Source organism: Taurulus bubalis (genome assembly GCF_910589615.1).
Source record: "Taurulus bubalis genome assembly, chromosome: 4".
NCBI lineage: Eukaryota > Metazoa > Chordata > Actinopteri > Perciformes > Cottidae > Taurulus > Taurulus bubalis.
In genome coordinates, this window is record NC_136592.1 from 5018423 (window position 1) to 5044779 (window position 26357).

Sequence of the window (26357 nt, forward strand, 5' to 3'; positions counted from 1 at the left end):
ATATATATATATATATATATATATATATATATATATATATATCTGTGGGAGCAACACCGGCTTCGTTAGCGGTTTTATTTTTTTAAATAAACCCTGGCCGGAAGTGAACTGTCATTGTGTCTTGACATTTAAAGATGGCGGAGCGCCTGGCCGCACGCTTGACCGCCCAGGAGGAGCACATTCGTCTCCTCTGCGGGGAAATCTCCACCCTGCGTGACGGCTTGATCCGGGGCGTGGAGGCCGTCGGCGGCGTCGCTGCGGGGGTCTCCCCGGCGCTGGAGAGCCTGCGGACGGACAACGAGAAGCTCCGGTACCGGCTGCTGCACCTCCGGAGAGCTCTGCAGGCGGAGCTGCAGCTGCAGGAGGAGAAACCACCGGGGAAGTGTGGGAAAGCTCCGGAGAAGAGCAACAACCACACCGGCGGAGAGAAGCAGGCGAACAGAGCTGATAAAAAGGTAATAAAGACTGCGACGACAGTCTGCACGTGTAATGTGATGGAGGAGGGAGTCTCCTACTGGGCCTCGGTCCAGAGAAGACAGGTGACACCAGCACCCCGTGTCCAGGAATAGAGGGGTGTGTGTGTGTGTGTGTGTGTGTGTGTGTGTGTGTGTGTGTGTGTGTGTGTGTGTGTGTGTGTGTGTGTGTGTGTGTGTGTGTGTGTGTGTGCGTGCGTCTTTTGATACTGAACATGTTTAACTGACTGGTTTTGTTTGTATATTTTATTTGTTTGTTTGTTTTCTACTCTGGTTTTGTTGTATTCATTGCCTTGATGGTCCTTTTTCTTTACCGGTATTTGAGTTATGTCTATTCTTTGCTTCTCTGTAGAGCACTTTGTAAACTTTGTTTTTAAAGGTGCTATATAAATAAAGTGTATTATTATTATTATTATTATTATTATAAACAGGCTGCTAATGAGACTAATGAGAATCTGCTCTCTGTTTTGTGGACAGGTGCAGGCGGCAAACCCGGAAACCAAACCAGGGGACAAGAACAAGAAGGAGAAAAAGCAGGAGAAGGGACAAGGAAACAGAGCCGTACGGAAAGAGGTACTATTTAAGTCCACAAGCAAAAACCAAAGAATCTTTTCAAGGATTCATTTATTGTCATTATTACACAAGGGAATACGGTTGTAGCTCATTCGTAACACAACAAACACGTCCTGCTGATTTTTCACTTTGGTTTTCGCGCCCCGTTATTTCTGTCAGAGGCCGCTGCCCGGATACGTGGCGGAGCGCCTCGGCCTCTACGAGCAGCTGAAGCGGGAGAGCGACGCGCTGCTGGCGGAGAGAGCCGCGGCCAGCAAGCCCGTCGCCGTGGAGATGCCGGACGGACGCAGGGTGGCGGGCAAGGCGTGGGTCACCACGCCGTACCAGCTGGCTTGTGACATCAGGTGGGTGGTGCTGACACACACACACACACACACACACACACACACACACACACACACACACACACACACACACACACACACACCAGGGTGCTTAAGGTCATGGAAAACCTGGAAAAGTCATGGAATTTTAAAATGGTTATTTCCAGGCCTGGAAAAGTCCTTGGAAAAATGTAATCCCAAAAGTTTTTGAAAAGTCATGGAAATGTGTTATATTCATGTGTTCATGACGTTCATGTACGCTGAGTTTGAAATAATGAATATGCTTTTAAAAGAAAGACGTTCAAAATATAAGCAGGCATACATACAGGCATCTATATAAATGTTTATTCTTTTAATCAAACTATTGTCTCATTCATTTGAGTCATTTAAGGTTTACTGTATGCTTTGTGTTCTCATTGTTAGTTTAAATACTACATTTACTCACTTTTTACTGTTTACACCCAGATTTCACTAAATGTTTGCTCATGGAAAAGTCCTGGAAATCCATTGGTCAACATGTGTATGAACCCTGATACACACACACACACGCACACGCACACACACACACACACGCACACGCGCACACACACACTGCACAATACGCTGGGCTCCCAGTAGACCACTAGCACTTGAACACTTGAACACTTCTGAACACTTTAATTCATTCACCTGGTGCAATATCTAATACGTGCAATACGTTTAAGTACTTTTTATATACTTTTATTTTATTTAGTATTCAGTCTGTATATTTAATATTCTTCTTACTGCTTTTTTATTACTGTTTCCTGTTTTACTGTTTATTTATATTACTTGATTTTGATCTTTTATTTACTGTGAGCAATGCTGCTGTAATCCTGTAATTTCCCCACTGGGGACTAATACAGGACTATCTTATTTTATGTTATTTTACACACACACACACACACACACACACCTCAACATGTCTGAGGCTGTAACCCTCTGATCTGCCAGTCAGGGCCTGGCCGACAACGCGGTGATCTCCCGGGTGAACGGGGAGCTCTGGGATCTGGACAGACCCCTGGAGCGGGACTGCTCCCTCCAGATTTTGCGCTTTGACGACGAGGATGCTCAGGCTGTGAGGACATTGTTTCTCTTTAGGTTTCAAAATGTATGGATGATGATGCAACCCCACTTGCTTTAATTTGACGTCTTCATCTTGTGTCCTGTAGGTGTACTGGCACTCCAGTGCGCACATCCTGGGCGAGGCCATGGAGAACCATTATGGCGGCTGTTTGTGTTACGGACCCCCCATTGAGAACGGCTTCTACTACGACATGTTCCTGGACGGACAGAAGTGAGCAAGCATTTCAGACGAAACATGCTATGCCTTCCGAATGCGTCCAATCTTAATCATGAACCTCGCTGCTTCTATCACCGATTGTTCTCTGTTGAGTCCCGCGGCGCCCATTATCGGACAAGGAAATTATGAAATAAATCAAGTGACGTTTCCTAAAGGATCTGCGGAACCACAACGTTGATTAACTTAATTTAAATTGCTGAAATACAGAAAAGCCGTGTGGGAAGAGTTTTAGGCGAAAAGAAAAAATTAAACTTACCTTTAAGTTTATGTAATTACATAAACCCCGTAACCTCGCCGGCATTTCCGGTCGGCGGCTGTAACTTTTCACTAGATCGTTAATAAGTGCACTTTACAAAGTCAGATTTCAATAACAGGCACTTCTTCGTAACCCTACGAGTGTGTAGGGGTCTAACAACGTATGGTAGATCCTTGTGTGTACTATATTAGCACCTGTAAGATCCAAATGCGGCCGGATTCTTTTTTTTTTCCCCTACTCTTGACTTTTACAACTCTGCAGGCTTCCGTGATCGGGGGAGGTTTCATAGAACGCGTCACACGTCTTAAGCAGAAATTTATGCAAAGAGTAATACCCAGCATGCACCAATCCGAGCATTGTTAGGCATAAAGGCATAAACTTTTCCATTTTTGAAACGAACGACACTGTTTTTTGACTAAAACTCTTTGGTAACTCGGGGCTCAAAAGGTTAAACGCAATAAGCTGGAAGCACTGGGTCCATCGCGTCGAACGGCGTTGCGTTGCAGAAACACGGGAGCAGCATCGACTGTGACCGCTTGTATTCGCTCAACCTGCGTGTCGGTTCCAGGGCGGTGTCCAGCACCGAGTTCGGGGACCTGGAGACTCTGTGTAAGGCCGTGGTGAAGGAGAAACAGCCCTTTGAGAGGCTGGAAGTCAGCAAGGAGACCCTGTTGAAGATGTTCAAGGTGAGCGTGCTGCTTGACCAACAAAGAAGAAAAAGGAGATGTTTTTTCCTTTCTCTACAGTCGTGTAGTTATTGTTTAGAAATTCCAAAGTCTCCGGACTAACTCGAGATGTTTGCATCTTTTCAGTACAACAAGTTCAAGTGCCGTATTCTGAATGAGAAAGTCAACACCCCGACCACGACAGTCTACAGGTACGCTGCTGAGAAAGAAGAATTATAACTATAACCTTTAATTACGTTCATCTGGTGCAATACATAATACATTTAAGTACTTTTTTTATTCCGTCTGTATATTTAATATTGCTACTGTGTTCTTATTACTGTTTTTATTACCATGTGTCTCTTGTGTGCACTGCTGCTGTAATCCTGCAATTTCCCCACTGCGGGACAAATAAATGATTATCCTATTTTATCTCTCTCTTATCTAATTAAATATGAATGTAATCTTTTTTTAAATGTATTATTTCTCCAGGACGCTGGAGTTCTATTTGGGTCCTTGAAGTTAACAGTTGTGTAATTGTATGAATCCTGGTTAGATGCGGGCCCTTGATCGACCTGTGCAGAGGCCCCCATGTCAGGCACACCGGCAAGATCAAGGCCATGAAGATCTACAAGGTATGTGCAAAGTCCTGTTCTCACATAATGATGAAACATGATCTAATTTGTATCACTATTTAGAGTAGTTTTAGCTCCCAGAGTGGATTCCCCAGCTCCTCCATAGTCTTGTAAACATGCCTCCTCTCTTCCTCCGCCATCAGAACTCCTCCACCTACTGGGAGGGCCGCTCCGACATGGAGACTCTACAGAGGATCTATGGGATCTCCTTCCCCGACTCCAAGATGCTGAAGGAGTGGGAGCGTTTTCAGGAGGAGGCCAAGAACAGAGACCACCGCAAGATCGGCAAAGTGAGTCAACGTTTGAGCCAAACCCAGCTGGCCCCCGAAACCGGAGACTGAAACCCGGCACAGTGGATTTCTGATTGGTAATTGTACATAACATGACGGCTGACTCATCTCCTTTTTTGAGGGAGAGCCTCTCCGTTTGTGGGTTTTTGTATTTGATGTGGCGAAACCCTGGAAAGGAACCCTGGATCACAGTTTCCAGGCAAAACAACACACAAACAAAACCCAACGTCATGCAGAGGTTTAGGAAACGTTAAATCATTCTTTACAACATCACTCAGCGATTTAAATGTGTTTGTTTTAAGTCGTCCTCGCTGCTTCGTACCAGCCGAGGGCGCTGCGTGTCTTCTCTACCGGACCGCTGTGAGTCACGGCAGCGCCCAGCTGCTTCCTCGGCATGGGAGACGCAGACGGCAGCACCTCGGTCTGCGTCGCTAGCAACACGGCTCCATATTGCACCCCTCCTCCTCCTCCTCCTCCTCCTCCTCCTCCTCCTCGTTGAAGCCGGTCAAACGGGAGGTGACGAAAGTGACATGTTGTTTTTAAAGATGGTGCTCTGTGGCATGATCCCAAGGCCACTCTCTATCATTTGAATAGTACATCATGAAGCCACTGCGTTTTGAACATCCAGCTGTATTACCCAATAGTAATAGCAGTTAATTACATATATAGTGATCGCATGAGCCATGTTATGTGAGCCATGTGTCAGATTACTGGAAACCCTCTCGCTCCAGACCAGCCCGGTCCTGGTCAGGTTAGTTTGAAGCAGAACCAGTGCGTTCCAGGGCTCTTTAGTATGGGGAAATAAAGATGTGAGTCCCAACACGCAGTACGCCAGAAGTACCAGGTGTTGCACTCAATCTGCCAGAAGACGGTTCCTCCGTACCCCTGAAGTCAGTTCGAAGATCAAGACCACGTTTACGAGACCGGTTTCTTGCTTTTTCAAATCTGCATTTTCAAGTCTGTAATGGAGGGTGTTTTTTTATATTTTTTTTAAATGGGACATTTTCGTCACAAAAGCCTAATTTTTTGTTTTTCCTCGGAATCAAAGTGAATTGAACGAAGCGGCATCATAATGATAGTATTTACTCTGTTGGCTTTGTGCTGTGAAGGGCTGATGTGATTAGTCCCTCTCTGGAGCTCCAAGGGACAGACAGACGGGGCGGGGAGGGCCTGTGTCAATGCTGTTTTTAAAAACTAATACAGTTTACCATCGCAAGGAAGGTACATAAATCACAGGGCCTGTGCTAATGTACAATAGTTTTTGTGGGAAATGAATAAGGTGCAGCCACCAGGACACACCAAACACATCTCTGTTTTTTCCTCCACTCTCAGGTCCACTGAACTTTTTTCTTTCTCTTTCTCGGGCGCTGCCAGGCGGTCCGGCGTCTGATGATTGGAGAACTCCCTGCTGTGCCTCTTGCTGGTTGTACCTGTGAGATATGTGAAGTCATTATTAAAAAAAAGTCTATTATCTGCTTGGCAGGACCAGGAGCTGTTCTTCTTCCACGACCTCAGCCCCGGCAGCTGCTTCTTCTTGCCACGCGGAGCCCACATCTACAACACGCTCACCGAGTTCATCAGGGTAGGAGCGGGGCCTCGCTTCATTCTTCTTCTGAGAGTCTGTGGTTTTTAAATAATGTAAATCTTCACTCTAACCTAGAATCGGCACAACATTCGCATTTATTATCATGTCATTACTAATGCCAAAATCAGCAAGTGCACCTCTAGAGATGTGGATGAAGACTTTGAGGTGAAGACTTTGATAAGCGTCTGCTATTTTGGGCTATTTTGTTTTTCCCTTCTGTGGATGCTTGAGAGGCCGTTTTGGTCATATTTTTTTTTTTTTTTTATTCTTATTCCGTTTATTCTTATTATTTGTCGTCATTGCATGGGGAAAAAAGGTGCTTGGGCTAAACATACATATTAAAAAATGTCCACACCTATCTGACTCGGCGAAAATACCAATCTGATTTGGGTGCCGGAGAAAAGCTAGTTATTATTATTATTATTATTATTATTATTATCTATAATGTAATATAATCGCGTTCTGTCAAGATCACTGAAAACCAACATGTTTGAAAGCAAAAGCCAACAAACTGTATGAGCGTTAAAAAATGCAGCAGAGATGCTGAAAAGAAAAAATAAAACTTCCATCCACTCTCATGTGCACGAGCCACGGCTACTCTCCATTTTCCAGTGCACTGTAGATTGTTGATTGCCAGCTTATTGACATGCAGGCCACGAATCCCCTTAACTCTGGCAAAACATGCAATCACCAAGGAGCCGGCGGCGGAGCGGAACGATATTTGAGTTCCTGTCAGTCGGTTCAAACTCGGTTCAGTCTCGTCTCAATTCACACCTGAGCTTCCCACAGAGCTGAAGTCAGGAGTGTCTGAACCAAAAAAAAAGTCCAAAATAATTGTGGCAGCACAAGCCGTCCTCTCAAAGTCAATTTCTCGATTCGCCTCACGGGACGGTGAATTTGAAATAGCTTTCCATATTTTAGTTAATTAGGTTGAACGACACCTCGAGTGGGCAGAAGTCCTCGCTGTTAAGAGCAGACTTGTCTGAAGTCTTGGTGTGACTGCACATGAACTGTTGACATCTTGGAAGATTTTCACACACACACACACACACACACACACACACACACACACAGCGGACCGAGCCAAGGACGCCTCGCATACATTGCACAGAAGCGTTGCAAGATCATTATCGCGTCGCTTCAGTCTGTTATCGCGGTGTAAAAAAAAAAAAACCCGACATACTGCCAAACTGCTTTTGGGAACATTTGACTTGGCACATGACGTTCAACTTGGGTATCTCTCTTATGCTAAATTGCATTAGCATGCGTGGTATTTGTTCATTTCTTTTAGCTCGTTGACGTGGTTTTGTGTTTTCTAGGACCAGTACTGGAGGAGAGGCTTTCAGGAAGTGGCCTCCCCCAACATCTACAACAGCAAGCTGTGGGAGACGTCCGGCCACTGGCAGCACTACAGCGAGAACATCTTCTCCTTCCCCGTGGAAGACGACGTCTTCGCGCTAAAGCCCATGAACTGCCCCGGACACTGGTAGGCTCGCATTGCTCATTTTCTGTCCCCAAAGTGTTGTAAATTCAAACGGTATGTAATGCGCCTCTCCTGTGGTTTCGGTCGCCCTCGGCAGTCTGATGTTCGGCCACAGGCCTCGCTCGTGGAGGGAGCTTCCCTTGAGGCTGGCAGATTTCGGGGTCCTGCACAGAAACGAGCTGTCGGGGACGCTGACCGGGTTGACCAGAGTGCGGCGTTTCCAGCAGGATGACGCCCACATTTTCTGCACGATGGACCAGGTGACCACATCAGTAGTTCTTTTAGCTCTTTGAACATAGGAAAAAAACACTTTCCAAAATTCTGAGTCCTCCTTCATTTTTTCTTCTTCTACAGATCGAGTCAGAGATGAAGGGCTGCCTGGACTTCCTCCGCTGCGTCTACGATGTGTTTGGGTTCTCCTTCCAGCTTCACCTCTCCACTCGTCCGGAGAAGTATCTGGGCGACATCGCTGTGTGGAACCAGGCGGAGAAGGTACAAAAAAATTAGATAAAAAAAAAAAACCTGCATCCCGCATCGTAGTGATGAAGTCTGGTAAATACTCACCGGAAGATGTGACTTTGTCTTCCACGTACAAGACACTGCTCTGGTTGTTCTCTTATTTGCCGTCAATCCAGGGGAATGGGAATCTTTTTATAATTGGACGAAATCATGAAAACCTATTTCTTTGCCTTTTTTGGGTCAATCAATTTGAGCTTCTAATGACTATTAACAAATAGCTCCCTTAGCAGGAGCCTAAATGTCGAAAAATGCCTGCAAAATGTTTTGGCAGCTCAAATCCCGTCATGAATACATTCGGTAATATCTGGCAGTGAAGTGCTGGATTGTGAATACACAACATTTCAACCATTTTTTTTCAATAATTAGAGAATAAATATCTATCTTTTTAAGAAACTGTTTTCATTGTAGGCCTGTTTCTCCCTCTCAATCAGCCCCTGAACTCAGAATTGTTGAAAGAGCTGTTGGCGGTGCTCTTATCTCGGAGTGATCAAAACGACTGCATAACTGAGTGGGCACTTAGCGGGAGGACAAAAGAACGAGGCAGCGGTAGTAGTAGTAGTAGTATCACATCTGTGAGTCACTGTGAAGAGCCTCTCTAGTTTATGAAGGCGCCGTGTTTTCATTGAAAGACATTGCACAGTCGCGATTTGACCAAGTGCATCGCTTGTAATGCAAATGTAGAACTGCGTTCGGCGGCGCAGACCGAACTCGCCGTTAACTATGCATCGTGTTTCACAGCAACTGGAGAACAGCCTGAACGAGTTCGGGGAGCCATGGAAACTCAACCCCGGAGACGGGGCTTTTTACGGACCCAAGGTCAGAACATTTGAGATTTCTCCTGCCGAACGCAGAATCATTATTATCATTTATTGAAAGGTCCGTGGGGTCTTTTTAAGTCCTGCGTTTATTTCTGTGCCGTCGCAGATCGACATCAAGATCAAAGATGCAATCGGGCGCTACCACCAGTGCGCGACTATTCAGCTGGACTTCCAGCTGCCCGTCCGCTTCGACCTGACCTTTGTGGGGTGAGTCAGAGAATGAAAACGTTGACACACTGCTGAGCTCTGCTGCATCAAAGGTTTATGTGGTAATCCCCTCCTGAGTCAGACGTCTCGACTGGCGCACGCCGTGTTCCGCGGAGTTAACAGGGGAAGAGTTGCATATGAATTTTAACCTGCGTTTGCAAAGCCAGCATAGGAAACCAATGCAACAGATATGTAAGAGTTTGTGCATTAGTCCAATCAGCCCAGGATTACAAACAGGGATAGATCAGTGTAAGGATGGATAAATATAGATATTGATACTGAAGTTGCAGACAGTCAGACTCGGGAGCTGGATGCAAATCAGAATTGATTTGAATCATTTGTGATATCGCAATAAACATGAAAGGCCGAGAATACATCTGGTTTGCGCACAACCCGTCATGCTCTCCCTCTGATGCAATGTCTTACAGGAAGGACGGGGACGACAAAGTCCGACCGGTCATCATCCACCGCGCCATCTTGGGCTCCGTGGAGAGGATGATCGCCATTCTCACGGAGAACTACGCAGGGAAATGGTGACGTGCTCTCTGGTTGCGCTTACATTCGAGAGCAAAAGAAATCGTATTTGATTTGAACAACAAAAAAGAAAAACTTTCAGCTTGTCCCCATTCTTTTCAGCGTCCCCAGATCATAACTATTTCCCCCCAGCAATTCCTTTTATTTTTTTGGGGGGAAATGTAGGCAGTAAAGCTCTTAATAGAATATCAGGATATCGCTGTGTAAGATGGTTTCATTAAAAGTCTGTCCGGTCTCCCCAACAGGCCTCTCTGGCTCTCTCCCCGCCAGGTGATGTTGGTGCCCGTCAACCCGTCCTGTGACGATTACGCTAAGAGGGTACGTCTTCCGCCTTCCGCCACATCCAAGTGCAGCCACATGAGTGCAGACACTGATGCTCTATAATAATGCTGAACCATAAAGTTTTTATTTCTTTCTTTCTTTGCAGGTGTGTAAGCAGTTCACAGAAGCTGGTTTCATGGCAGACGCTGACCTCGACTCCAGCTGTCTTCTCAACAAGAAAATCCGTAACGCTCAGTTGGCCCAATATAACTTCATTCTTGGTGAGAACATTTGCTGGTCGAGGTACATCTGGGAGCACTGGCAGAACACGGAGTCAAGAGCATATTTGTATTTTTAGTTTCTGTAGAGAAAGGAAGCACATACTGTATGGTGGGCCGTAAAAGTAAAAGGACCATGACGCACCAAAGGTCTGGTGAAGTAAAACGGCTTCAGTGAAAACTTGGTACTCGATCAATTTGCATGCGTTAGTCTATTTTACACATTTTCCAAGACTGAAAACTAAAAGCAGATTTAATGAAAAAGTTCATTTTTTAATTTAAAAGAAATTAAGATGAAATTAGCTAAAACTGCTATGGTCCTTCTTCACTGTGGAGTTGTCAGTACAATCATTTTCCGTCGCAAACTAAAAACACATGTAGCACTTTAGTAGCACTTAGATGGCGCTCACTGATTAGCACTTTGTAGTTTAAATTTATTGAAATTGTACTTGTTGTTCTGAGTTTGTACTCATGGTGTAATTGCACTTATTGCAAGTCGCTTTGGATAAAAGCGTCAGCTAAATGAAATGTGTAATCTCACTGTTAGAATAACAATGAGTCAAAATGAAAGACTCTTAATTGGCTGGCTGTAAAGCAGATGGACCCCCGTGTCCCATCACCAGTTGGCCCGTAGTGGGGACTGAGCTGTCGGTGTCTTCCCGTGTCTCCGCAGTGGTCGGGGAGAAGGAGAGGACCACGGGCGGCGTCAACGTGCGCACGCGGGACAACAAAGTCCACGGAGAGCTGTCTGCGGCCGAGGTGCTGGCTCGCCTCACCCTGCTCAAACAGTGCCGCTGTCCCAACGCAGAGGAGGAGTTCTGATCGGCACAGAAGAGGACGGGCCCCGACTCAACCCCCACAGAGCGGGACGAGCGATGGCGGCATGAAAGAGCCAGTACAGTGGAAGTGGAGAACGGAAATCACAGACAGAGAAACGGATGAGCTGAGAATGATCATGTGTGACGTTTTTTTAAAGACAAGTTTGTGTATGTGATGTGGGTATTAAATTAAGTTTGAAGGGAAGTTACTTAATAAATGTTAAGGAAACATTGTGATCATGATGAAGGTGAACTGAATTTGGCACAGACTGTTGTTTTTTTTTCCCACAAAGGTCCGTCTCTGTGGTGAACCTCAGAAATAAAAAGCATCGAGACACGCAACCGAGCTTCATTGGTTTACTCATGTCCAAGAAATCACGTGAAACTGAACGGGTGTTTTTATTTTAATATAAATATATATGTGTATATATATATATATGTGTGTGTGTATATATATATATTTATATAATGTTTTAGCCATTAGTTGCTGAGGTTGTCAACAATGGCAATACAAACCTTAATGGTGGCAATGATTTTGCTTCCACAGCATCATGGCGAGATCAAATAGGGAGCATGTGTTCCCACGTTGGTGCTTTGAGAGCACAGTAGTTTAGTGTCGTCTAGAGAAACCAGACCTTACGAACCCCAAATTAAATGTGACATCTCTGCGGGGAAAAGACACTTTAATAAAAGGTTAGTAGTTTAATAATGATCCGCAGCGGATTTTGTGGATGGAAGGAAGTCCTGCTTCTGTTGCAAGTTGCGCTGCGTTCACTGTCGTGGGAAAGATGGCAAAGCTCTTTTTCCATAAATCTTTTCGGGCAGTCTTTTCACACAACTTTGAAACAAGGCATACTTTATTAACATATTTTGTATCATGAACTCTGATGCCACCAACTGTGATTGTAGCTGAGGGATAATGAGTGGGGGGAGATTTTAAATTTGACTCACAACAACAGTTATTATCAAGATATAAAAGATATTGAGGTTGGTGTTTATTTTTTGCTGGACGGTCTACACTTAATCCCATAAACTGTATATAAGAACACTTCAAAATCCCACTTTGCATCGAGGCAATATGAATAGCTGAGTGTAACAAACGTAATTACTGTATGAGCAATTGGTGTCAAACTGGCAGAGGAACGCTGACGCTCGCAATTCCTACATAACCCTGAATGCAGCCTCTGTTAGCTCCGCTGCAACAATGGCCACCATCTGTCAGAAATGGAGACCCGACCGGGGTCGGTGCTTCAAAACCTACGGAGTTATTTTCGTTCTGTTCATGGACCTGGTCTTCCAAGGCGTTAACGGTAGGGTTTACCGGGGGTCCACAGCTGGCTTACATTTGTGTCGTAACCGTACGAACGTTAGCTTCCTCCCACCGAGTTAGCGTTAGCTGGTTAACGTTAGCCAGCGAGCTAACGCTAGTGGACCTAGCTAGCTAGCTAGCAAACACAGGATGCAACGAGTCGCGTTAATTGAACATTTGTGTGGCTGATGCAACATATTCTTTAGTTTATTGTGTATTAGTTAATGCACAATTAAAGAGAGCTAGCAATTGACTGCCCCGGCTAATGTGCAAGAAGCACGTCAACTAGCTTGACTTTAGATGTGAAAATCCAGCTAATACTGTATTTTTGATTTCCAACACATTTACTAGACTTCTAATCTCCGCGTTATTGGCGTGTCTGACTCGTGACACACCGAGGCAGTAAATGATTATTTCCTAACATTTCCCACACGAAGGCTATCGTAGCAAAACGTTGCGTTTCAGATGGCAGATGCGGGAGTCGAACTTGTGTCTTCTCTCCTGTCTGGTTGCTAATCAGGGTACCTGAGCTCCCCTCACGCTGGCCAGGTGCCGCCCTACTCCAGAGACGCCCAGCATGGACCCGTCATCACCAGCCCAGTGGTCCCTGCTGCAGCCTCAGGTAAACACATCGGATGTTACTCCTGCATTAATCATACTGACTGTAAAGGTTATTTTTCAGCAATGAACACACGAAGGGATTGCTTTTTTGAGCACATATTTACAAAGAAATACAGTACATTTGAGAGTAGTAGGTATCTGAAGTCACGTGTTGACATTTCACAGATTTTAATGCATACAAGCACTTCCTAGAGGGTGGGGGTGCTCCATAATATTAATTAATTATACACTGCAAATCTGTGCATCTCGGTATTCTCTGGCTATGTCACCTCTGTCAATGTGATAACATAATTATCTTTCTTAAATTTAATCTGTCTGTGTTATAACGTACAAACAAGACCAGAGAAGCAACAGCTTATTCTGAAAGAATTGGTCGACTTTCAAATACATGTTCATATTTTAGGCTTTCAATTTATTAAATGTTCATTTTCTTTCTTACCTTATATCCGAGGGAATATTGCTCTCATGTAGTCTAGACTTGGAAGAGTTAATCCCTTTTCAACTGAGTGAGAACATGCCAGCAGGCAGCCTAATGGAGCAATCAGGAGGCTTTGTTCTCTCTGTGTGTGTGTGTGTGTGTGTGTGTGTGTGTGTGTGTGTGTGTGTGTGTGTGTGTGACACACACTTACAAGTGCACTGCCACACCCTTTAATGATCCCAGACGTAAAGTCGTGACATTAACTTGAGCCAAAGCTTTTTTTACATTACGTTGATTTATTCTTGCTAGAAATGGAGGAAAGAGGAAAAAAAACTGCTGTGACTCAATGTTTTCCGTTTTTCAGAGTCTCCTGCAGATGAAGAGAGCGACACTTCCACGTGTCCTAGTGGGGGTTCGTGTAGTCGCCTGCCAGCTTATTGCATGCACTGCAATTACCAACACAACTGCACCTACATGAAACCAGCTTCCTTCACCTGTAAAACCAAAAAAGGAGTTCACTGCGTAGTGAGTGGCAGTTTATTTATCTTGTGATGGATCTATGCTGTGCTTAAAAAAACAAGACAAGAAGATTGACAATCAGAGGTCTACACCTTGTTTAGGTCACTGATACAGAGGGAAATGAAACATGGCACGAGAAGTCCAGTTGTGCTTGTAGCATTTGTGTCGGCTATGAAACTGGAAGTGATCTAAATTCTGCTTGAGGAAAGTCCATGTGACACATAGGGACCACAGTCTGTGGTCACCACAGACATAACCCAGGTTGCACAAGCATCACGGGTATGTCTGTGGTGTCCTGCATTGCTTTAATCTCGCGAGTCACGTTGTTTGTGTGAGAGAGCGAGAGTGGTGCCAGTCACCTGAAAGCGTTGAGAATAAGTGCGATATTCCCGCCTCATTTCCTCCAAAAGAAACAGGCCGGCGTTGTGGGAGCATTTAGTACATCTCCAAAACGACCACGGAGTTGTTGTGAAATTTGCAAACTTTGTTGTCAAAAAGTGACGGCAAGTCTAAATGAGTTTTAAGTAGCCATAGGTTACACACTATGAAAACTAACTTGTTGTATTTCAGTAGCTATATAATCACGAAACTGTGATATTTCCTCTGACATCAGTCTCACATCGTGACATCACTCTTGACAAATAGTGTGGTGTGAGATAATTGGTGATTTTAAGAAACAGCTGTTGTGCTTAAATCTGGGAATATGTGTGTTTTTATTGTTTATTTTAAGGGGGAGTCGGGACAGCAGCAAACCAACTTCTCTCTCTCCATCAGCTGTCAGTTCTGCTGGCAGCTGGACCCGTCCCAGTACCGCTGCTCCAACTCCACCAACTGCATGACGGTGTCTTGTCCACGCAAGCGCTACAACGCCACCTGCGACGTGTTGGACCATGTGCATTGTTTAGGTAGGACGAAGGCGCCGCTGTAGCGCCTGCTGGTTGCTTTACCTTCAGCAGGGCGACTGCCAGACGTTTGCTGTTTGGAGAAGGGAGACTTTAACAGATTGTTTTCGCCCAGTTAAAATGTGAAAAACAATAACAATGTTGTTGTTTTTGTTTAGTTTTTTTAGCCTAAAATTATAATATGCATTTCAATTAGTCACCTTGAATTAAAGTTATTTTTCTTGCCTGCCTCCATGGAGATTGCAGATATAAAAAAAATGAAAACAGGGAAACGCCTTGATGAATTGTGCGATTTGATAAAGTTTTGCTTTTCTTAAATACATTTACTTCAAAAATGAGTTTTCTTCACGAATTCAAGGTGTCACGGGGGAGTAATTGATGAAGGATTCCTTTTGATTTTCCTATGCATGGTTAGGCGGCTGTCTGTTAGGTGATAATTAGTGTGATCTAAAAATAATCCTGTTGAGTAATTATGGATCTTGAGCTCATCAAGTACGCAATTGCACGATCTGGGAACACAATATTTCCTACAATAATGGGGTCGAGCGTTTTAAAATGTGTTTTCAGTCGCGTCGTCTTCCTGCGTTTGTTTGGGAAACGTTCTGAACGTCAGGACCACCGTCCGTCTCCACTAACTCTGTTTTTTTCCTCTGCAGGCAAAAGACGTTTTCAGAAACGTTTATTCTGTAACTGGACTGGTGGATACAAGTGGTCGACGTCGTTGGCACTCAGGTGAACATAACAAAGAGTTCTTATGACCCGCTTAGACGAAACATTAAACATAAATTGACGTGTGTCGTGATGTGTGCGTTCTAACGGCATCTCTCTCCCCTCGTGTCTTTCCGCAGCATTACGCTCGGTGGTTTCGGGGCCGACCGGTTTTATCTGGGCCAGTGGAGAGAGGGTCTGGGCAAGCTGTTCAGCTTTGGCGGCCTGGGCATTTGGACTTTGATAGACGTTCTTCTGATAGGAGTCGGTTATGTGGAACCCGCCGACGGCTCTCTGTACATCTGAAGCTCCGGTAGACGTGGCTACGTGCCCTCTTCCTCGCTTCCTCCCTCTTCACATCTCATAGATCGAAGATCCGAGATACAGCGAGCTTGGCACGCTGCGCCCGCCCAAGCTCGCTGCGCAACACGTCCTCATCCCATCTGCTAACTGGCAGGAAGTGTTGTCCCTCATTACACCAACCACGAACCTACCCACACAGCCCATCAGATCGATCCCAATCACGGATCTGTGCACAGGGACGAGGAGCCGGTGGTTATCTCTCTCTCTCTCTCTCTCTCTCTCTCTCTCTCCCCTCTCTCCCCGGTTGGTTCGGCTCAGTCATGCTGATGTATAGATAGATGGGTTCGCTGTCGCAGACATCCTGCCACCTTGGAGCCATGTGTCACTCCACCCGCATTGCGAGGTCAATTCATTGATGTGGGTCCAATTTGTAACCATGGTAACATCAGACGAACTAGACAAGCTTAAAAGGGTAGTATACATGCCTTGAGCGAAAGCATGAATTTGTCCAGGTATATTTATTTATGTGGATGAGTTTAACGGTTATTTTAAATTTGTTGTTTTGTTTTTATTTTATTTTTTCTGTGAGAACATCGCTGTATGGCGTAGATAAATGACACTATTGCTCAAATTGAAGTTTATTATTGAAGTTCATATGTAGTTAAACAAACACTCATAAGAGTTACTACTGTACATTCAAATTGGAACTGTTGGAGAACCAGAAAGAAGTGCAGGGGCAAGAACTCTCATTTCTGTCATGCAGTCAGATCTTCTTTTTTTGGGAAACGCAGAGATAATAATCTCTGTACATATTGAAACCTCTGAAATGTGTTGCTCTAAAAAACTGCAGTCACTTGTGGTTTCCCGTGTCGGAGATGTCAAAAGAACTCTGTGGACTAACACTGTACGATTCTTTGAGAACGGCCGAGAGATCCTCTCACTTCATGTAAATATGTCTTTGTTTTCAGTGTCGGGTCAACTGTTTCACACTGTAAATTAATTTTGTTTTGGTTTTTTTAAGTTATGTTAATAAAATTGTGAAATAAGACTCATGTTCATCCAGTTGCACTCTCAGTACTAACAGGTTTACGGTAGCGTTTAACGTGGGAATGAGAAGCGTTGATAAATAAAACGCTGAAAAAGTCTCTGCATCGATGCTGTTGGATTTCAGCATCCATGTAGAACTCTGCTCGTGTTACATGTGAGGTTGAAAAAAGAGGAAAAAAATGATATGCTGGGTGTGGGGGTTGGACCTCATTTCCTTCCTGGTAACTTTTTCTGTGTCGACTTTTCCAATTGGCTGTCGTAAATGTACTCCACCCTAATGCTCGTTCCTCAAATGCATCACCGCCCACTCGCAGCGCCCTCCCACACACTGATGTAATCACACATACTGTATATTCTCCCCAGCTGAGGGGGAGACATCACTCCCTGCACGATCCCCGTGTGACTCCGACTCAAGCTTCAAACCACAAATCGAAGAAAAGTTAGAACCATCACTCAACCGGTGGGGTGAAGAAAAGTGATTCATGCTTTTATCTTCTCCAGACTTGACGTCTAACTCCCTCCTCTCTGGCGTCAACCTCTTTAAATCACTTCTTAAACCCCGCTTTTATGTAATGTCTTTTTACTGCTTTACTGTATTTTAATGTTGTTTCTCGTACCGATTGCTTTTAGTTTCCCCTCCTGTACTTATTTTAAATCAGTTTACCTTTTACCTTAGTGTTGTCTTGCTTTGTCTGTCAAAGCAATTTGTAAACTGTTTAAAGCTAAATAGTTCTGACTTGCTACTATGTGCCTCAGCATACTGTGGTTATATACGCTTCTCCGATTTATCCATCTGCTTATGTGTGAATATTGGTAGATTATTGTATGGTACATGCATTTAAGACTCCAATAATGAATATGATCTTGAGTGTAAGACGAAGCTGAATGCATGTGAAATAAACTTCTACAAGACAAGGATCAAACACAAAGGTTCAGGAACACCTGTAATCAGATCATCTTACTGATTATGTCTAGGAAGAAAACAATTCATCTGGAGTAAATAGTCAAGAAGAAATGCACTAAATAACTTCTCATTCATACATCAATGGCTGCTGCCCAATTACAAATAACGACCAGTGTCATTAGGCCTCTTTGTGGCGTCCCCATTGGCTGAGCATCAGAAACAATCCTGAGGTAATTATTATTCAGTCTCATGAGGATAATGGTTCAATTTTGCCGTACTTATCCCAAACAGTCTTTGTTCGCTCCGATTGCATTAACAGCCGTCGTGGGGTCCAGACAAAATATTGTCTGTCCGAGGGCGGACGAAAATCACGACGTCCTGATTTTGGAATCGCTAATCGAGCGAAGAGGACAAAAGTTTATTCATCCGTCTCTTACGCAATCACATTTAGTCCACAGCGCGTGCTGATTGGACGGTTGCTGGGGACATTAATTCACCACCACCTTTGAACTTTTGTCTTGCAACACTCCATTGAATCAGGGCAATGTGATGAATTAGTTTGACATTAATCAGCACAGAGTAGCATTTGATGACACAGGGATCTAAATTAAGAACAACACAAAACAAATCTGCTCACGCCCACATCATCACAAGTGTGGCCAATGTAAAAAAAAGCCACATTAGTTAGTTGAGTGGCGGTCACCACCAGGTATGTAACCAAGCGATAAGAACACCTGTATAGGGAAGAAAAAAGGAACATTCCCGACAAGTTTGCAAAAATGCTACCTGCAAAGTGGAAGGATGCTGCAAAATGAGCTAAATATCCCTCTAAAAAGACACTTTGAATCTAATCTAAAAATGTCTGCATGAGGAGGGCGTCAGAGGGCCGTAGGCGAGGAGATCCGCTGCACCAAGATGGTCACCATGCATACTGAAGTCAAACAAACACTGCACACATGAGGATGAAAAGCCTCCCATGAAAGGCTCTGGTGGCAGCATCACGCTGTGGGGATGCTCCTCAGCAGCAGGCCAGAGGATGAAACAGAAAAAATGGCTCATAAGAAAAGGTTAAAAACATGAATGCAGCAAAAAAAATACGAAACAAACACGTGAAGCCAAAGCCAGACAGGAATGTACTGGATCCAAAACAATCATACGCCCCCAATTGAGAATCCAAACCTCAATCACGAATATGTGGCGAGACTTGAAAATTGCCATTCACTTTGCAACGTGCCAGAGCGTGGACAGTGGATGAAAATGGGGGTGAGGGGGATGTCCAGATGGGCCTCTATCCATTCATAAAAAATAAATAAAAAGGGGCCTCTGCTACAGTTATTTTATCTGACCTTTATTTAACCAGGTAAAATCAATTGAGAACCAAGAGGCAGCAGCACAGTCCACACAAGTGACACAAAAAAACATATCAGATTGGATCATGGGTGTTTCAGACCACCATGACCCCCTTAGAAAATGTGCCATAAATGAACATAAAAGAGAAACTGGTCAATTGCAATTTTAGTGATTTATTTGTACAATAGGAATTGCACTGTACAAATCCCCAGCTCAGATGTAAAGGCAAGAACCTAACGCATTTTCTTTTCTTCCTGCCTGACCCGAACATCCCGCAAACCTCAGTGTGAGCTCAGACTGATGGTAACAAGATTCAGAGAAAAAATAAACATAATAGCTAAAACAATAAATAAAGCAGCTACCTGCTGGACACAATACACATTGACAGGGCGAGAAGAGACCCTTCTCAACTAAGTGCCAAAGTGTCTGGAAAATACTGAAATTAAAAAAGGCTAAATAAAAAATTAAATAAAAAAACATGTCCAAATTTAGCTGTCCAACTTTTATGGCAGTGAAGTTATGGCGTCAGTTTAAATAGCATGTAAAAAAAAAGGGTGTAACTCACAGACAAATACAGAAAAGGCATATGGCGATATCTCTATCAAGTCCATGCGCCAATACCACTTACACATTTATACACCATCCACAGACACCGTTGTGAGCTTTTACACACAAGACAGAGGACACTTTTCAATTAAAATAATGACAAAAACAAGAAAAGTGGAATTCCCTCTCCAACCCGCCCCATGTAGATCAACTTTAGACGGCAATGGAGGTGACATGGTCCATTTTAAAGCAATATCACTTTACATTCACTCAGATTCCCATTAGCAAATCACTAATGTTAACATGGCAACTCAAAACGTTGTATAAAAATATAACAAAAGAAAACACTGAACAAAAGTATATCTACAGTCTCGAATGGAGGGGGGAGACTGAGCGCCACGGCCAACAACAGCTCAAATGGATCATTTCTATTTCTTGGGCAATGCGTAAGGATGCTCCACACATCAAGTCTGAGTAGCCGCAGTCTTTCCCCTCTCGGCGACGGAGACGCAGTGAAAGCCGCGGGTTCCGTCGGGACCCCTGGGCAGCCTCGTTACCCCGAGCGGGAGGCCGTCGGCGTTCTGGATCTTCCGACCCATCATCGGGCTTCCCACCGGGCTGCTCTCCTGCGACGCCACCTGCTTGCGCCGCTGAACCCACGGGCTCCCCGACGGGGTCAGGCTACTGTCCGAGGAGTAGTCCGCCCAGCGGCGCCCAGGCTCCGGGCTCAGTCGGCCCTCGCTGGCCAAGGGAGACTTGTGGGAGTGGGGCGATTTGCGCTGAGGACAGGGGCTGGCGCGGGGGCTCGACCAGGGACTGTTGCGCGGGGATACCCCGGGGCTGAGGTGATTGTTCTGGAAGTTCAGGCCCGCAGTGGTGGGGCTGAGCTTGTTGCAGGACTGGGACTTCCTGGCCAGCCTCGGGGACGTTGGGTTGCTCTCCGTCTCCGAGGAGCTGCAGGCCGAGTCGTCCCCGTGGTACTGGAGCTCTCGCACTCTGCTGTTGAGCGAGCGGCTTTTGCGCATCCCTCCTTCGTCCCGCGGCCGTTCCTTGGGCACCTTCTTCTTGGGCGGCTTGGTGCCGATCAGGACCACCTTCAACCCCAGCGAGCCGGCGGCGCCGTCCTCGCTCCCCACGGCTTCGTTGGCTTTGACAGCGGCCTCCACCTCCTCGAACTCCACGATGGCACACTCCTCGGTGCCGAGCTGAGTGTAGCGGCCGCTCAGCCGCTTCAGGTCGGCCGGCAGGTCCTTCCCGGGCTTCAGCACTCGGACGGAGGCGATGGCGCCGTATGCGCCGAACTCCTTCAGCAACAGCTTCATCAGCTGCTCCTGCTGCTGAGCCGCTCCTCCCTCGCCGCCCCCATTATCCTTACCGAGCGCTGCCAGCTCCGGCCACCTCTGCATATCACTGAGCAGCAGCATGCGGCTGGGCAACGACTCGCTGGCAAAGACAGGCACTGCGGATTTGCGCCGCACCTTGCGCCCCTCCTCGTTCAGCTCGAGGATACCGGATTGTCTCAGAGCGTAAGCGGTTGTTCTCCAGTCTCGGGTCAAGTGTTTCACCTGCAGAAAAAAGAGAAAGAGACAACGCTCTTGTTACATTGGTGAGATGCCAAGTGGGCCAAGAGGGCCCTTTCATAACCATTAGGGCACCCATTCATCCCCGGCAATCGCTTATGAAAAATGGCTGCACAATAGGGCCCGTCGGCAGGATGCATCAGCGATGCGCACTGCCTTCCTTTCAGTCGCACTTCCTGAATCGATATCTCTACCAAACATCCTGTCCTCAATTCACCGCTGCGTAATTTGCTCAGGTTTAGAATGAGTCGTCTCAAGCGGCGTCATATGCGAGTCCTTGTTTGTATTAGAAATGACGAGTGTGTGCGTGGGGGCTTTGGATCACTTGTGCCATAAACAGAATCTTATTTTATATTGAACTACCCAATGAATCTGCATGCATGGGCCCAAAGAAGCACCAGCTGGTGTGAATCCATGTGAGAAAAGCATTGCCACCCCGGCAGCCAATCATGTCGACAATAGAAACAGATATTCAGTTTCCACGTGCCTGTACGTCACTGGGAATACAAACACATTTAAATGTTTAAATGACAATCGCTCTGCCCAGGTTCCTCTTTTTAAACTTCTTTTCAGCCTTGCTTTAAACTTGATTTGTACATGTTGCTCAGTGCTCATATAACCAGTGGACAATCAGTGCCGTGATAATATACAACATTAAAAGCACAATGTGTACATTATAGCATGAGGTGTGTATGCTCCAATTGAACCCGTAATAGCAGAGGCTGTTTGTGTTTCTGTCCTCATTATCATCATCATACTCAGGGAATTCCAATTATTTCCTATTGTGTTTCCACACTATATCCAAGAGCGTCGCAACCATGGTTACCTTTTTGAACGAAGTGAGCAACTTGACGCTGACGAAGCCCAGTTTGTTGCGTCGGACGTGCTTGAGCAGGAAGGCGTCGTGCTCCAGGTTCTCGTCCGACAGGTAGTACTCGATCTGAGCGACCAGCTTCTGGATGAGCTCTGGATCCGGGGGCTGCCAGCTCTCCTCCTCCAACTCTCCTCCGCTGGTGCCGGCACCGCTGTGTGTGAGACATGCATCATGGTCAGCGGCGACGCTCGTCTGGTACATCACTGAAATGAGTCTAAGCTGTCTAAACACCACCGCAACGCTTGTAGATTTCCCTTTCATTAATACAATGAGCCAGAGGCGTACAAGGCTGGAAAAAAAAAAAAAACACCCTAATCCTGAAGTGTCCCTCTGCAGTGGACAAGCTGTGTGTGTGTGTTCACCATGCCTCAGCGCCAGACCTCGACACCAGTGCCCCACCAATCCTAAAAACTGCCAAGACCTCTCCATCTGAAGGGCAGTAGAGTGACAGGCTCTCCCTCCCACACAATATGGTGGCCTCGCCAAAAAAAAAAAAAGAAACTACACAAAGTACAAAGAAAAGAAAAAAGAAGAAGTGGGACTTGCACTGGAGCTGAGGCTTTTTAAGAAAAGAAGAAAAAAAAGGCACAATTTAATCTCATCCAGATGCCCAGCTGAAGCTGTGAAGCAGCAGTCAGGTAGCCTGGCAGATTAAGAGTGAGGGGTCTGATGAAATTTTGTGGATGACTCATCACTACCGCCGCCTCCTCCAGTGCACACCCTCAGTCAACAGCTTGCAGCCCAGGCTGACCGCACAGCTGGCGCAAGCACTACCGCTCAGATTTAACACACAAAAAAAAGACAACCCATGAGCTAAGCTTTTAGAAGAGGTCGGGTTCATATGCGAATAAGAAATATACACGAAAGGTAACAGCGGAAATATTATTTTATCTTTTTACAATAGGCTGTGAATGAAGTTCACTCAAGAAGTAGTGCACTCTGGAGGAATGTTGCATTTTTTTTCTTTTTTGGCACCGACAACATGCACTTCCCTGCTCCAATACATGTTTAGTGATGTTAAAATACATTGTGTTGGGGGGAAAGGCATGCAACAAAACAGGTGTGACAGCAGGTCTTTGTGCCAGAGAGAGACCTTAAGGTGTGACCTGCAGAACAAACAGAGGCCTGTATGGACGGAGCCATGAATTCGTTTCCCCCCCATTGACCTTTCCATCACTGACTCACTCCGCGTGCACGCAGTCCGAGCAGGGTGGGGGGACTTATTGGCCGGAGGATAAAAATAGCGCGGCCATGACGCAGGGGAATTAGGTTAAAGTGACGCGTGTCATCCCTTTATCTCTCAGGTGTCTCGGTTCCGCGGCCCACAGGTGGTTAAATACCCTTACAGTCACACCTTCAGCGTGTCGGTGGGTGCGCGTTAACGCCTCTATTGTCCTTTACCGCACACTGTAGTTTGTCTTTTGTAGTCACCGCAATACACCTGTCTGGATTGTTTTTAAGCAACCACGCTTGGCATTCTTTCAGTGAAACCAAACAACAGCTGTGTCCACGCTGCTCGTGTGCTGGCAGTTCACCCACGAAAGTTATGAGCCAATACGGCATCTTAAAAGCATGCAATAAATCCTACGCAGAAATAAAATGCTAGGGAAGCAGTGTTGGTGTCAACCAAGTGATGATATAATTGATTTAGATTAATCGATTACCACAAGCATCAGACAAATGCATAAAAAAGCAGCAGCAGCAATTAAGTCTAACCTGGATTTGTCATGTCTTCCGATCTCGTCCTCACTACAGCTGCCCCCGAGGAAGTCAATAATATTGCAGGACACCTCCTCGGGCTCCTCGTCCTCCGCCGCCTGGATGGCCACCGTGATCGTCACCGTCCCCATCTCCTGCGTTTGCTGATCCACGGTGATTACCTCATCGATGCCGCGCTCCGGTGACGCATCCGGGACGCACTCCTCCGGGTTCGGGTCGGGGCTCCCCACGGACCCGCTCATGTTGCCCGAACACGTCGCGGTACCTGCGCCCGCTGCCTTCCCGTCCGCGGCTGTATCGGCGGCGGCAGCGCCTCCCTGGCCGCCTCGAATCTTGCTCGACGGGAAGGCACAGGCAGGATACGGGGCGCGTAAAGCCGCTCGACGCTTCGTCTTCGGGCACCAGTGATGGCGGAGGAGGACCCAGGGGGCTCCGAGGACGCGCTCCACGGCTCGCCAGAGGCCCCCGATCCAGATCCGACCCGACGAAGGGCCCTGAGGAGCAGCGGGGGTCGCAGCAGCCGGCGAGACGCAGCCTGGAGGACCTGGCGAGACCGACGGGCTGGAGCCTCCTTGGGCTTCTACCGCTGCTAGTGCTGCCACTTCCTCATATGTAAGAGGCTTTCTGCTTTTGAAACGAGCTCTGGGATTGGGCCGCGGCTGCAGCGTCTCCTCGCGCTCATTCCCAGCCCACAAGCAAAAGCCGACACAAAGCCAAGAGGGAGGCAAGAGGAAGGAGAGGCAACGCATGAAGGCGTTCACCAAGGCGTGCATATTCCTCCTTCTCTTTTTGATTTGTGGCTTTCATACACAAGGGGTGGTATGGTCTTTTTTCTTATTATTATTTTGAGTTAGTTTTGGACACACAGGGTGTTGTCTTTTGCTGGGAAGACGCGAATGACCCGTTGGCCCGAAGCTAAGTAGGGGAGCAAATGCACGTGTTCCTCACTAATTGGGAAGCAGCCGTGTCAAGGGCGACCCTTCTCCGGCGCCGCTAATTGGATAATAGGCTCCCGCGTCTGGCGTGTGGCACGCACGAGCCAAGCAGCGCAGAAGTTCTCCTTACACCTGTAAAGGGAGGGAGGGAACACAGAGGTCAATAGTAGGCGTTCATGACAGTCACAACCACAGCGCAGCAAACATTAGGGTGCCAGAAGTGCACACTTGGCCAGAATAAGGAGTTAAAAACACAACTAAAGGCATTAGTCTTCTTCCCTGGAGGACGTTGACCCACAAAGAGCGGGGTTCATATTGTTGTTCGGACATATTTTCCGCCAAGTCAACACAATGGTCTGAATACTTATAATTATCTTTTTTTTATTTGTTTTAACTTTAAAAGTATATATAAATATATAAATATATAAATATATATATATATATATATATATATATATTATATATAACCTCACTATGAGGAATAGCCTTCCCTCCTTTCTGAACAAAACAAGTTTATGAACGTAAACATGTCAAAGCCATAGAACACTGTTTTTGTCGACTGATGATGTAATGCACTTATATTTAGAGTTGACCACAAGCATCAGTCACTATAAGAAAACAACTCAAACCTTGATTTGTTATGTCTTCAGATCAGATTTCATCCTCACGACAGCTTCCGAGGAAGTCAATATTTTTGGATGATGATAATGATTATAATTATGTATAATCATTATCATTATGATAATTAGTATATATATATATATATATATATATATATATATATATATACATAATTTGACTATTTAAACCAGGAAATATGACCGAACAACAGTATAAAATGTAGAACAAATACAATTTTGTTGACAACAGTACTGACTGAAGAACAATTGAAGACTGACTCCAAAACAAAACATCATATTGTGGTATGCAAACTCACCCTCAAATCAGAAAAACTACCCAAATTCCCAGAGACAGCTGTGCCTACCGAGGTCATGACCTTAGTGTTGTTCATGCTAGATGTGGTCCTGCTGATCTTGGGTCGTTAACCCTCGCTAAAATAAAAGTAAACTCTTTAAAAGTAGGGACTTGAAAAGTGGGTCGTGGGTGGCGAGAGTTCACCTCCAGAATCACTGATTTCATCGCCGCTGCATCGCAGCACGAGACTGTGTGTGTGTGTGTGTGTGTGTGTGTGTGTGTGTGTGTGTGTGTGTGTGTGTGTGTGTTTCGACGAGAGAGTGATTATTGTTATTACGGTCGCCCTGAATGTGTCTCATACCTCGGGTCCGTTTTCCTTGCTCGTTGTTGGCCTCCATCCTAATAGCCTTGTAAATCAGCCACACCAGTGTTGTTGGCTGTTCCCTGCCCTGCACAAAATATCTTTAATTCCTCCCCACTGGCAAGCCAGGCTCACAGCTGGTGGGCAGTCTGACTCATTCCCTGCACCACATGCCACACAAAGCTCCAGTTTGTGTACAATGCAACATGGGGGGAGAGAGAGAGAGACAATGAGTGAGAGAAAGAGGAAGGAGTGGGGTTTTGAGGAAGAGATTGGCCACACATTTCTTATTGAGGAACTACAGTAC

At 45.7% G+C, this 26357-nt stretch overlaps 3 protein-coding genes across 3 annotated transcripts; 2 read left to right on the forward strand and 1 right to left on the reverse strand.

Moving 5' to 3' along the window:
* Positions 1–134: 134 nt before the first annotated feature.
* tars3 (threonyl-tRNA synthetase 3) lies at positions 135–11375 on the forward strand (the record flags this gene model as incomplete). Its single annotated transcript, XM_079217394.1, has 19 exons — positions 135–455; positions 951–1046; positions 1206–1390; positions 2342–2465; positions 2560–2684; positions 3515–3632; positions 3759–3823; positions 4168–4246; positions 4390–4536; positions 6020–6118; positions 7441–7607; positions 7702–7864; positions 7959–8096; positions 8862–8939; positions 9048–9148; positions 9577–9681; positions 9928–10000; positions 10110–10224; positions 10895–11375. The coding sequence occupies 19 exons, from the start codon at positions 135–137 to the stop codon at positions 11041–11043; spliced, it is 2448 nt and encodes an 815-aa protein (XP_079073520.1). The 3' UTR covers positions 11044–11375.
* An 868-nt stretch (positions 11376–12243) lies between these two features.
* Positions 12244–16861, forward strand: tm2d3 (TM2 domain containing 3; the record flags this gene model as incomplete). Its single annotated transcript, XM_079216574.1, has 6 exons — positions 12244–12349; positions 12869–12970; positions 13752–13912; positions 14637–14811; positions 15465–15540; positions 15657–16861. 6 exons carry the CDS (start codon positions 12244–12246, stop codon positions 15820–15822), a joined length of 786 nt encoding a protein of 261 aa, XP_079072700.1. The 3' UTR covers positions 15823–16861.
* Positions 16862–19282: 2421 nt separating this feature from the next.
* On the reverse strand, positions 19283–24612 carry larp6a (La ribonucleoprotein 6, translational regulator a; the record flags this gene model as incomplete). The annotated part of the gene is made up of 3 exons (XM_079217367.1): positions 19283–21231; positions 22073–22271; positions 23837–24612. 3 exons carry the CDS (start codon positions 24610–24612, stop codon positions 20131–20133), a joined length of 2076 nt encoding a protein of 691 aa, XP_079073493.1. The 3' UTR covers positions 19283–20130.
* Between the last annotated feature and the right edge of the window lie 1745 nt (positions 24613–26357).